At 42.5% G+C, this 13,621-nt stretch overlaps 1 protein-coding gene across 2 annotated transcripts in view; it reads right to left on the bottom strand.

Annotated features, from left to right (window-relative positions):
* Positions 1-589: 589 nt before the first annotated feature.
* Positions 590-13,621, bottom strand: part of OTUD4 (OTU deubiquitinase 4) — a 39,404-nt gene continuing 26,372 nt past the window's right edge. For both annotated transcript variants that reach the window (XM_043485302.1, XM_043485311.1), the window contains exons 14-21: positions 10,648-10,810; positions 8,621-8,744; positions 8,268-8,323; positions 7,479-7,559; positions 6,480-6,618; positions 5,668-5,928; positions 4,617-4,657; positions 590-3,246 (exon numbers count right to left, since the gene is read on the bottom strand). In XM_043485302.1, coding sequence (XP_043341237.1) covers positions 2,035-3,246; positions 4,617-4,657; positions 5,668-5,928; positions 6,480-6,618; positions 7,479-7,559; positions 8,268-8,323; positions 8,621-8,744; positions 10,648-10,810 — 2,077 coding nt within the window. In that variant the 3' untranslated portion in view covers positions 590-2,034. The remainder of the gene's footprint in view (positions 3,247-4,616; positions 4,658-5,667; positions 5,929-6,479; positions 6,619-7,478; positions 7,560-8,267; positions 8,324-8,620; positions 8,745-10,647; positions 10,811-13,621) is intronic.

The following is a 13,621-nucleotide window of genomic DNA, read 5'->3' as shown; positions in this document are numbered from 1 at the left end:
CTGCCGAACTTTTAAATCTCGTCACTATAGCTAATGTAATTTTCATTAAAATGATCAGGTAAGCTAATCTTACATGTAAAAGCATGAGCTGAAAGTGGAGGACCCTCTCATCTTCTCATTCCATAACAAATGTTGATGGTGACCAAGAAAAAAAATTCTTAAGCAGTACCTTCCAGAGTTTTCTGGCTTAGAAGGTGACAACAGAAATTCCTTTCAACAGGTTCTCTCAAGAATCTTTTTCTTTTCCACACAACAATCCCAGTCTACAAATTTCTACCAAGCACCATCACAATAAAATGTTATCTTTCAAAGTGCTCTCTAAAATCCTATGTTACAAAATATCTACACACAAATCACTACTCAAATCAGCAGTTACACAGACATCAGGTAATTAAAACAAAGAGGTAAATAACCATTATTACAGTACAGCGGAGATTCACTGAGCCGAGCTGGCATCCAAACATTCCCGTAGGTTAGCAGAGAACCCAGAAAACTCATCTGCTTCAGCTTGTCAAATTCAAGTGAATTGTATCTGCTTTTAAAGTAATTTGCTTTTTAAAAAAAAAAAAAAATAAAGTAATTTGCTTTAAAAAAAAAAAACAAAACTACTTTTGGCTAGGTGTACTACACATGGCATGCAAAGAGAAATTAACTACATTATTTGCATAGCACTCAAACTTCCTGATCAAAGGAGAACATAAAAAAGGGTAGAATTTCACATTGATATGTACAAATAAGAAATACAAGCTACAGCAATTTTTTTACACAGTAACATAGATGAATGAATACTGTGTTAATTCAGAGACTCGAATCTCCCAATGGGAGCAGAGTGCACCATGCAGAGGGAACTTCTAAATGAATACTGCAGAGACAGGAAGGAAGTGGGATCAAGGACGTATTACCAAGGGGCAACAAGCTACACGATGCAAAGCAAATCCACAGTCTAGCAGCATCCTCTAGAAAAAGAACTCAAAGTCACAATCATCCTTTTTTGTACAATAGTTCCAGCCGAGACAAATTGAACATGCAAGTGTCAAGTGGTACGCATAAACTGATGGTGCAAAAGAGAAAAACGAAACACAGTAACTCTATAGAAACCTGTCAGGCTAAAAATTTTTTTAACATTTCTTCTCACAAAATATTTAAATCTGTCAGTGCATTAGTGTTAAAGTGGCATTAAAAAACTTCTGCAGTTTTAACAGATGCAGATTATTTTCAAAATGCATAGCATCTACATTTCTTTCGAGTAGGCACCATGATATTTACACCAGTGCTAAGAATTCTTGGTGGGAACAGCCATTTCATTAGATTTCCTATGATTTCTTAAACATCTATTCTTGTATGCAATCTCAAGTTCAACAAATACTCACCAAAATTCAAAAATATACCCTATGAATATTAAAAGAACTATATACAACATTTCTAAGACACAGGTTAATAGGCTGCCTTATGTGTAATATTAAAGAGAAGACATCATTCAAGTTTGACAGATATTGAGATGAAAGGCCTTTGGGTTGGAAGCGTTTCAAAAGACAACAGTGTTTTAGGCTAAGACCTGTTTGAGCCCAGTTTATGACTAAGGCATTGCATAATAAAATATACGTTTCTATTTGGTGCGATGTTATGTTTTGGAATCTATAGTGTGTCGAATGGTGTATTTTGTCACTTTAGTAAACACTACAAAGCACACGTTTCCAACATCTGAAATTAAACTTATATAAGGAAAAACAAAAATCAAACACTAAATCTATAATGGTTCATATTAAGCTGTTTATAAAAAATACTTTTACTTTTTATAGGGGCAGTCACCTGATAAATAGACAGGTTTTGAACACAGAAAAATGGCAACACCAGGAATTCACCTGCCCCCTGAACACATATCCAAAATCTCCTGTCCAGAATGAGAGTAAAGGTAAGGGGGGAGGGGAGGAGAGCGTTCCAATTTGGGTTTTTATTGGTTTTTTTTGTTTTTTTAAAGCCTTCAGACATTCCACCTAAGCAATGGCTTCCACTCTAAAGTACGGCAGCAACACATCAGGTGTGCTGTCCCCGATGGCCGTCCCCCATCCCCGACCTCCTCCTGTCCCCCCGGTAGGGCCGGCCGCGGACGTTCCGGTGGTACTGGTAGCCCTCGTCACGGCTCCTGCTCGGCTGCCCCTTCCAGGACTCCTCGCCTCGGGCGTGCGGGTACCCTCCGCGGCCCGAATAGCCCCAGTCGCTCTTGTACTTCCTCCCCCCGAAAGTCTGGTTATAGAACTGCTTGGATCGCCCGCTCCTCAGAATGTGCGACACCTCGTTTTCGTCCTCTGAGCTCTCTTCTTTTGGTCTCTGCACCCTGCTATCCACAGAGTTGGCCCCGCTGACCGCATCAGCAGCAGTCTTCGGCTCTTTCCCTTTTTCTGGTTTTTCTTTCAGACTTGGAATGGTCCTTTTGGGCTCCAGGCCCGCAGGCGCAGCTTCCCTCTCTCTGTTTAGAAGCTGAGTGGGGCCATGCGCCTCGCCCTCAGCGACAGGAGGCCCGGGAGCCGAGCCCGGCTCCGCCTTCGGTGTCTGCGAGGAGCGCTCGGCGCGGCCGGCAGGCTTGCTGGCGCCGGCTTCAGCGGGAGCATGGGGGTCCTCGCGCCCGGCCTCGGGAAACTCCTCTGCTGCTGGTACGGAAGCACACTCTTTAGAGAGATCGAGGTTTTCCAGGGGCAGATCCAATTCTCCTTTCTCATCAGAGGGCAGAACGATATTCTGCCTCATGACTGGATTCTCGATGAATCCCTGAAAAGGGTAGCCATACCAAACGTGAGGAAAGAAAGGCGGTGCGATGGGGACCGGGCCCAAGAACGGGTTCGGGCCAAAGGACGGCTGCGGGAACATGTTCTTGCCACTCAGCGACTCCTCATAGTCGGCGTGAAGGAGCTGCCCTGTGTTCTCCGATTGTAGGTCCGCCTGGTAGGACAACTGTCCGTGACTGTCAGACACCTGAGACGGAGGGATGACCAGGGGTGAGGAAAACGCGGGCGGGCCCATCTCTGCCTGTGGCATCTGGCCGTTCACGCTGCCCTCGGGCTCCATGGGGAAGTGTGCATCTGGACACGTACAATCACTCTCGTTCTGAGCAGAAGGAGCTTCTTGGAACCACGGGTTCTGAGGATACATAGGGACAGGGACCTTTGGGTACATCCTGCAGGCTGCCAGGTAGGCCTGATGCAGAGGGTACAGGTAAGAGTGTGGGGCCCACATAGGACAACTATATGCCTAGAAGAGACAAAAAAACACAAAAAACAGTAAGGTAAACTACATTGGGGGGTTGCGGGGGAAGAAGTTTGAGCGGGCTCAAGCGAAGTTTCTTGCGTCTGAAAAGACCATAAACTGCAGCCCAAAGACAAGACCCCTCTAACACACAACATGGAGAGGAATCATAAAATTAAGTCACTGCCAAGACTCCATTCCTTGTTCCTAGCCTGAAACCAACTCACAGCCCTGTTACAGAGGCTTGACAGGAGACAGTAATGAGCCTCCCTACAGACCATTGTGATCAATATTCCATCCTGTAGATCTAACTGCACAGAAGGAATCTGGGGTGACAGAGATCTCAAAAACCACCAGCAGCAATCAAGCCTCTAACTTCCAACATCTCAATCGCTGGCTGTTTGGAATGACCTCTGCTCATGTTCTGGCTCTACCACTAACTCAGTATACGACCCCGTTAGCCCACTAGCTACCTAGACTAGACAGGTTCTGTCATTAAAAATGCTGGCACAGAAGTAGGTGATCCCCAACATTTGGACACCATGGTTACAGAAGCCCCCAGAGCAATCCAATTGCAAGGATTAAATTTAGACCTCTAGTCAGGTAAGGCTAAATAATGAAATGAAATACTCCAAATTGTTGCCCCGCAAAAGGTTCAGCCTAAACAACAAAACAAAGAAAAATTTACCAGATTACTGGCTAATTAATCAGTTGTACAACCAACATTAACTAGAGAAATATAAACTAGGCAATGAATTAGTAGATGGAGAAATTAAATCAAGCCTGTTTTTATGAACTGGTCTGTAGGCCATGGTAACACTTGGTGTTTTAACAGTCCAGAACCCACAGAAACGAATCCGGACAGGAGACAACGCAACACTGACAAGAACAGAGCTCTCCAGCTCTTTCTAAGACAAGCCATCTCCAGGCTGACCACCTCCCGCAGGAAGCTCTGCTCTGCCAGGGAGCCCTGCCTTCCAAGGCTGGCCTCCTCTCAGCCTTTCAACAACGGAGGCAGGGAGAAGATCACCGCCCCGTTCCATGACCGGAAACAGGCAGTTTCCGACACACTCCGGAACTCGCCCAGGGCCCACAGTACAGACCTTTCACCCGACTCAAGGAGCACTTTACCAGGCTGTTCCCCTAAATAAACTCACAGGGTTAAATCACTGTCAATTAACAGGAAAAGCAGGCAAATGGTGGAGCCTCAATCACCACCAAAAACAAACTGTAAGGCACTGAAAATGCTAGTTCTTAAAATAAGATTAGCCTTAGGTTACTGACCAATAGGTTAGAATTAGTAATTTAAAACAGTATTAAAAAAAAAAAAAACAGTATTAACTTAAAATAACTTTAAAATGATAAAATGTAAATACCTTTACACCAAGATTGAAGAAGAATCGAAGAATGTTCTTATCTGAAAATAAGTAACATCAACACTAAAATTACACATTCACAAAAAGCTTTTTCTCATTACCCTCAAATGATACACAGTTCTAAGGACAATTTGGCCTACTTGAACTGTTTTCTCTAGCCTGTAATACAAAACATGGATTAAAAATTATAACATAACCAAAACCAGGTTCCATTACTGTAGGGTGATTCCGGGTTCAACACACTTTTTCTACTCTAACATCCAACTCCCAAAATGGCTTAAACTGAGATTTTTATGACTAAAAGCAAATCTGTACGAAGAAAACCCACATGTTCACTGCATTTTTTTTTTCAACTTCTCTGTGGGGTTTAAAACATTATAAAATGAAAAATTGGGGGATAAGAGTAAAAATCAACATAAAACTCAGGAATGAGATTAGCAGGACAATACTAGCTCAGGTATTCATTTAACATTAGCCAGTTACCCACAGACTCAAACATCAAACCGCTAATAAAATTATCTACAAATATCCAGGTAAAGAGCAGTCACTGCATTACTCTTTCAGTTTTACAGATAGGAAAGTTCACAAACATAAACTAAAATCTCTTCAGGACAAATTTAAAAGGAGCTCCTTTAAAATATATATACATATATGTATATACACGACAGCTATCACGTGTTATACTCATTTCTTTATAATCTTTTCACGGACATGAAAAGAGTAGTTCCAAACACCAAACCACTGGTATGAAAAACTCAGCAATGTTTAGTTGTGTGGTTAGTAACACTAGTAAAGCTTAATTCAAAATGGATTCAGGCTTTTTGCAGACATGACGGGGGATGCTACAGCTACTAAATGTATAAAAACATATCCCATCATAGAGAAGCTGAAACAAGAATGAGAGACGGACAGACAGCCGCACCTCTGTTGTCCTCCCCAAGCAAGTCCTCCAACTTACTCGGCAACCTGACCTCTGCCCTCTACTTACAATTCTCACTCAACTCCCAGCAGGACCTGATAAAATTAACCTGAACTTGGAGGAGGAGCTCACCTTTAGGCAGGTCCTCCCCCGTGTGACACAGTGAGTAAGGTGGTGCAATGGCTCGATCTCCCTTTTCGTTACAAGGAAACCCAGGATACAGTGGGTCCTGGTAAAGGCTCAATGTCTGAGGCAAAGGCATCAAGGGCTGGTTCACGGCCTGTATTGACACAGGAACTGGAGAGGGTGTCAAATGAGCTTGGGACACAGCAGAATCAGGTCCGGTAGTCAGAGTCTGTGTCACTGACAAGACAGGAATTTGGGCAGGGACACCTACAAAAGAAAGGGAAAGGAATCAGAAGCTCTGAAGAGGTAAAGATAATTCTCCTCCACAAATAAAAGGTAACATTAGGCTAAACAGTAAGGAATGCTATACATTACACAGCTGGGAAAACAGCGTGCGCTTAAGCAATCTAAAGTACTTATGTCAACCACGCACCCTCCTGGCCATGCAGGAGGAAACAAGGCCAAAAAACAGGCTCTAAGCCAGTGACAGCTCTTACAGACGCACGTAAGACACAGAGCCCGTGTCTCATGGGGCCGTAAAGAGCTGAGGGGGTTGCAGGGGACTGAAAACTGCACTGCCAGAGCCGGGCAACCAGAGCTCACACATCTTGCTCCCGAGACTGTGAGGGCGGATCTCAAATGAGCACCACGTGAACCTGGCCCTCCACCATGGGAAGCAGAGCAGTACAGAGGATCACAGAAGCTCTGAAGCTCCATGCACCTGACCCCGCTCTGAGGTCAAGCTCATACTCAAGAATGTCAAGACTTGGAGGACTTCTGCTGGTTGGTTCAATGAACTTTAAAAAATTTTATCTAACCTGTTGGTCCAAACGTTGTAGGTTCGCTCGGCCAGGCGGGCACAGTGGCTGGTAAGGAAGGCACCGCGGGAGTTAGATGTACCTCTGGAGAAACTAGAAGGGGAGCTGGATTTGACAGAGACACATGTTCTGCTGGCTTCTTCAAGAAGAAGGGGTGCAAAAAAGACAAGAGTTCATTGTGCTTAACACTAATTCAACCACCGAATGCATCATGAGTTACCTGCCTCTTACACAACTGCAGTTTCTACATAAATGGTCTGTCTTCTGGTCTTCGAAATGAAAGAAGAAACACAGGAGTTAAAAATCCCATACTAACAAATTCAATCCAGTGATTGCCCACCAAAAGTCACAGAAGTCACCAGTGGGGTTAGAAACAAACTATAAAGCAATTTGAACCATATGCTTTAAGGCAAAGAACCAAAGTCACTGAAATCACCCTGAAATTCACAAGTCTAGAACAGCTCCTCACACAAAGAGCTAACATAAAATCATACACTTTCTACCTGACATGAAGGATGTTAACTAAAAGACAAAGGATAAGAACTTTCTCTACTCCTGTATTAGACCAAGAAGCAAAACAATCTGCTAGAACTCAGGTTCTTTCATCATTACATCTGGAAGCTGGCAGTACTGCTCTTTAGACATACATCCTTTCTAATCTCTTCAATCATTACATTCCTTCTCTTCTATGAAACAATTGATAAGCATGCAGAGTTGTTCTGAAAGAAAACAAATTTCCTTTCAAAAATCTTATTTTCAAGTCAACTCATCACAAAGGCAACATAAAGTACCAGATAAAAACTTATTCAACTTCAATTCAGAAGAATGGTTTCTATGTCCAGAAAACATTCCATTGAGACCATTCCAGATTAACCAAGAACAGAATTAGAGAAAAATTGTAATTGCATTCCAAATTATGATCTATTAATAAATTCTCCCATTTCCTATTATTTTCTGTTTTTAAGTAGCATTCAATGTCAAATGCGACAATGTACTTACTTGCTCTGTAGGAGGTGGGCACTCTAATTTCTTTGATTTTGATGGTGATGAAATTCTTACACACTTATCATTGCTAATATTCTTTGGAAGCAAAAAGAAAAGGGGGGGGTCATTTTCTATTTCAAAGACCCACATTCTGGGATAACCGTGCTACTTTTATAGCTCACCTATCTGTATCTGACTGAATCCTCTAACAACTGAGTATTTTTTTCAATTATATCTGGCCTTTAACAGGTAGGTAATTTTGCCTGCATGTCTTAATCACATCAAACTATAGGGCAGTTTTTACTAGGGGCATGGTTCCAAAACAGCATTTTTCCCTTAAAAATCTCAATCTGTAACACTATGGAGTAATGGAAAGTAAAGGTCACCATAGCAGTTGAAGTACTGCACCCTAGAAGAAATGGTTATAATTTGTGAGTGCATCAATTTTCCTCAATTGTAACTTTCTCCCAATTTTCTTCTGCTTTTCTATTTCCATAACACTTTGTTACAGCTTCCCTGATGGCTCAGTAGTAGAGAATCTGCTTGTTGATATGGGTTCGACCCCTGGGTTTGGAAGATCCCCCAGAGAAGGAAACGGGAACCCACTCCAGTATTCTTGCCTGGAAAATCCCATGGACAGAGGAGCCTGGCAGGCTACAGTCCGTGGGGTCACAAAAGAGCTGGACACAACTTAGTGACTAAACACCACTTGTTATAAAATGCTGAAGTCATCTCCATCTTTTTCTGCACTACCACAGTGTTAAGGAAAAAGAAAAAGACGCGATTAGTATTCAAAACATTTACCTCCAATGTGCCTGGCTCAGGTTTTTTATCCAAGGGAGTATGTCCATGGACAGAGTCTATAACAGATCAAGATAAAAAAGCCAGCATCAGCCACTAGTCAGGTGTGAAGACAGAACAACAAAACATGAAGACAGAAAGCTGGAAGTACCATGTTAACCCTGCTCAGTCAGTGAGTAACAGTTTTCACAATTACACACCACGCTTTATTTAGCTTGAGTCAAGGCTTCTCTGCAACAGTGAGATGTGACAGTACATTGCTCAATCATTAAAAAGTAAGAGTTCTTCTCCCCATGGCTGACTTTAGGCCAGAAACAGATCTCTAGCATCTGCTTTCAAATGATTAAATAACACACCTTTATCTTTCCGTTCTTCAGTGTCCATTCTCCGCCTGCTTCCTTTTCGATCGCTTCCATGGGATGATTTTCTCTGGATGCCTGGGTTGCTACTCTGAGAAGCTGACTGGCTGACTGATGAACTCTTAAACAAAACCCAACACTTGGTGTTAAAAAATTTACTCACAAGTATATGAACAGAAGTCTTTTAATTAATCTTACTGTTCACACATCTGACTAAAAATCTCAAAATTCATCACCTTGTATCTGTAAACTTCCCAGCCTACAAAAAAAAATACAACCTAGGGTTCACATTAAATACTCTACAGTAACTGGCTTATTAATAAGCCAAAGGATGAGGCAATCAGACACTTAGCCTAGTAGTTAAGACTTCTTCATATGCCAACATTTCAAGAAGCCACTGTGACCGAACCTCTACTATGCAACTTACATTTCCATTCTTTGCACAGAGAATAGCACCCTTCATACCAACCTTCAAAAGCAGCCTCTGCAGAGCCACAGTCCTCTGGGGAAGTGGGAAGGCGGCCCCAAGGACAAGGGGCAGATACAGTCACTAGGACTCTTCCCACTAAAATACCACTGACTGTCAGCAAAGCCCCCCCAAGTTCTGCATGAGCTCCAGCTTCTAACTGGTGAAGCACGGGGACTGGAGTAAGTCTGGCTTTTCAGCTAAATGACCACTGAAGGCCTCTGCTCTCCTAGGATCTGTGAGGAAACGCTGCACACAGCTGAGAAGAGATCTCAGCCCTCAGTGGCAGGCCTTTTCTAGAAGACAAACCTGAGTCACTATCAAGTCCAAGACAGGCTCAAAAGCCTGTTTAAACACAATGAGTATGAAAACCTCATTTTAACAATCAAAACATTTCACTGTCTATTCCCACATTACAGTAGTAGTTTCTCACCATTCAATAACTGAAAAAAAGATAAAAAACTGTGAGTAGAAGCTTAAAAGATCAGTAGTTTTTTATTATCTAAATATTATGGAAAAATAACATATCACAGAGATAAACTACACTCAGAATAGAGACTATGCCTAATTCACACATGAATTTGGGCATGTCTTCCAACAATTCCTGAACTCCAATCCCTGGGCCAGCCTGAACTATACTACTCCAGGTGAGCTGGTCTCAGCTCAGCCTCTCCACCTCTTAAGAATTCCACAGAGGCCAGAAAACAATGTGTGGAGCTTTAATGTTTTATATTGATATACATACACATATACACATACATATATGTATTATAAGGTAGCTTCTGTAACATTGCATCCTGCCTATTCACTCCACTATTAAGAAAGTGTTCCGACCACCGCTCACGCCTCACAGGTGCTCACAGCTGCGTCACAAGCCATTTAGTGCCACTCACCGCAGGCTCAGGGAGCCCAGTGACCGCACTCGAGCAGCTACCCTGTCCCTGTGTGCCAATGACCCTCCTCACACAGCATTTACTGCTTCCCCGTCTGCCTCCCTCAAAAGAATTAAGACACTCAAAGGCAGAGAACGTTTGTCTCGTCCCATCAAGGCACACCCGTCACTGCTCAGCATCTGACACAGGGCAAGGGCAAAGCCCAGCCTGCACCCACCGCCGTCTCCAGCAGTGACTGCTCTGAACCACAGCTCCCGCTTGTATGTACCAGGTTTCTCTTAATAGGTCCTGGGTATGTTTGACAAGGAACACTGAAAAGAATGTCCCAATTTCACAGAAGTATCTTTTAACTAAATTGTACACCTCCACTGCTTAGGGTAAGTCACTGGCTCTGGCTAGCAAAAACAAGCTTCAGTTCAAAACAAAATACTCAACTTGAAGTTAGATAAACAATCAGCTCGCCTCAACTCTGCCACCAACTAGAAATATCTTTAGACCTCATTTGCCTCATGAACATGAAAAGGAGGGGCAGCTGCGTCATCCCCAAGGTAACCTTCGGTGTAAAAATGATTCGTCTGCCACTAGAATCAATGGTTGAGTACAAAAACCATATAAAGGGGAGACTTCTGAAGGGTAACTTTTCCAATTCCTTTTTATATACATACAGAAAGGGCTGGGAAAGCCTGTTCATCTCTGTTCTGAATCTCATAGAGCAAACGAGACTCTTCTATAGCTTGCTTCTCTCTGCGCTCTTCTGGAGAGAGGCCGAAATAGTTAGGTTCTCGAGTCGTGGCATCAAAATCCTCAGCTCTTTCACGATCAGGTTTTCTGTCAAATAAGACATTCTTGGATGAAAAAAAGACAATGTACTGCGTACCTAAACTAATCTAAAATAACACTTTCAGCAATACAAGTATTTGCTATCTTAGCTACACCTAAACTAATCTAAAATAACACTTTCAGCAATACAAGTATTTGCTATCTTAGCTACACTGTGACATTATAGAACTTTTAGCTGCCCGATTAACAAACGTTTAGCAAGAGGAAGCACCTGAATTATTGGGATTTCAGAGTCAAGACGACAAATTTACAATACAGGAAAAGAAAAATATAACTCACTTCCAAATGATACACATTATCACAGATTTTTCTTCTCATTGGAGCACAAATATAAGCATTCTATCTTTTCTTTATGCCATATTCCAATATTTTCATAAGACTTCTCTTTCAAAGGAAAGGGAAAGTTACTAGTTTAGGCCTCAAAAGCATTCTCATTGTCTATTCTAAGTAAAGGACAATGTTAGAAGAAACACCAGGACTACCTTCCTGCTTTTTAACAACACTATCAAGGGAACAAGAAAGCTGGGGGGGCGGAGGGTGGGGAAATGCACAAGGTGAGATACTAACTGTACTGCTGTCATCTCAACATAATTTTGGTCAAAGGAGGAGACAACAAAATTCATGAATAGAGTCAAGTAGCCCATAACATAACCCTAACATTTTATGTAACTATTACAGGCAATATGAGTACTATTTCTTCCATACCTAACAGTTTTACAACAGTGGGAAATGAAAATCCAAAGCCTGCAAGAAAAATATGTGAAGAGACACCATCTCCCTAAAAAGAGCGGGAAGGACACAACTGATATCATCTGATTCTTTTCCCTCTGAAAGAAAGAATGGCCGTTTCATGTCCTCAGTCCCACTTAAAACCACATCCTAACTCCAACGGGGTGGATGTCAACCCCGGAGTCTTAGGGGAAAGAAGACCCTCCATCTTAGACCGGTCCTTCTCAAACCCCTGTGGTGAAAGACTCTGAAGATAGCTCAGCAGCAGCCACGAGTCTCTGCACAATCAACACTTGCTAACCACCTGAAGGCGCCAGCCTACCCCGCCCACCAGCCACAGAGCACCAAACCCTTCCTGTCTGGGCTGAGCTGGAGGGGAGCGTCCAGCCCAGCAGGTCGGTCGCTCTCCGCATCTGCGAACTGAAGGACACCGGGCAATCCCGCTGGTTCTTGTTATTCTCCGTTATTTTCTCAGAAGGAAGAGACAATGTCCATGAGAAAGAGATTTCAGAAGAGTGAGAGGTCACAAGGTCTCACGCCCAACACCACTGATCTTTTATTCTATAACGAGAATCCCAAATTAATGTGCTAAATATTAGAAATAAAGCCAAGATGAATTCTATGAACATTAAATCAATTGAGTATTTAGCTAAAAAATTCTAAATTTTGACTATAATTTTTTAAAGTCTTACTTTATTCAATCATCTGCAGTCTCTAAATTTAATACATTAGCAGAATTTATTCTCACACCTACATCCCTGAAGCCTTACTCACTGCAAATACAAGTGGGTTCCTACGTCATCAATCACAATGTCAAAAATTCTCTGAAATTTCTTATCTATGCACTATCCACTGCCTTCTGCCATCAAGTGTTTTTATATACCAAGTAATATATGCCTAACACAAACAAGAAAACAACATCTATATGATCATTCAAATTCCTGTCAGACTGGAAAAACCACTAGAAGACACACTGGATAAAAATGTAGTTTGTGGGAAACAAAAGTGCATGTAAGTCAGCCATTTGGTCCTCTTAGGTATTCTGCCTATAGTGAGTAAGACTTCAGATGCTAGTGGAGTCTGGCCAGTGTCCGCATGTCAGACTTAAGCCACAACTAGGCGATTAAGGGCATCAGTTCCATCTTTTGGGGGAGGTAACCAACCCACCACGGGCCCCCATCGCCCCTGCCCACCATCACTGGATGTGCCAGGAACACAAGGCCCTGATTACTCTGTAATTAGGCCATTTCTCAGGGCTGTGTATGTACTGACCACCCTTGAGACATGAGGTAATTCTTTCTTATGATTGATTTTTAATCATTTATCATTAAAATTTCTGGACAGTTAGATTATGAATACATACATACTTTTTACACATGTTAAAATATCCCTGCCCTTAGGATACACAAGAATCTGTTAACATTGCCTCTGCAGAAAGAGAAGGAGAAGACTCTTAAGAGTCCCTAGGACTGCAAGAAGACCAAACCAGTCAATCCTAAAGGAGATCAACCCTGAATATTCATTGGAAGGACTGACGTTGAAGCTGAAACTCCAATACTCTGGCCACGCGATTCAAAGAACTGACTCACTGAAAAAGATCCTGATGCTGGCACAGAGTGAGGACAGGAGCAGCAGGGGACGACAGAAGATAAGATGGTTAGATGGCATCACCGACTCAACTGACATGAGTCTGAGCAAACTCCAGGAAATGGTGAAGGACACGGAAGCCTTGTGTGCCCAGTCCATGAGGTCACAAAGAGTTGGACACAACCTAGTGACTGAACAACAACTGCAGAAGGAAGCTAGACCATTTGGATTAATGGGGATGGCAAGGAGAATTATCAAACAAATTTTTGAGTGTTTTGGATTTTGAACGATGTCAATTTTCTATCCTAAATAGTTTGTTCAAGTAAAAAGAAGAATGTAATGGGTGTGAGGTGTCGGTGTGAGTTATGAATTGGAGCTGTCTCTCCCAAAAAGGCATGTTCAAGTCCCGCCCCTTGGGGCCTGTGCATGCGACTTTATAAACAGGGTCTCTGCAGCAAGAGTGATCACACCAAAATGAAGTCA

The sequence above is a fragment of the Cervus canadensis genome, chromosome 1 (assembly GCF_019320065.1).
Source record: "Cervus canadensis isolate Bull #8, Minnesota chromosome 1, ASM1932006v1, whole genome shotgun sequence".
Taxonomy (NCBI): domain Eukaryota; kingdom Metazoa; phylum Chordata; class Mammalia; order Artiodactyla; family Cervidae; genus Cervus; species Cervus canadensis.
This window is presented reverse-complemented; position numbering and strand designations above follow the sequence as displayed.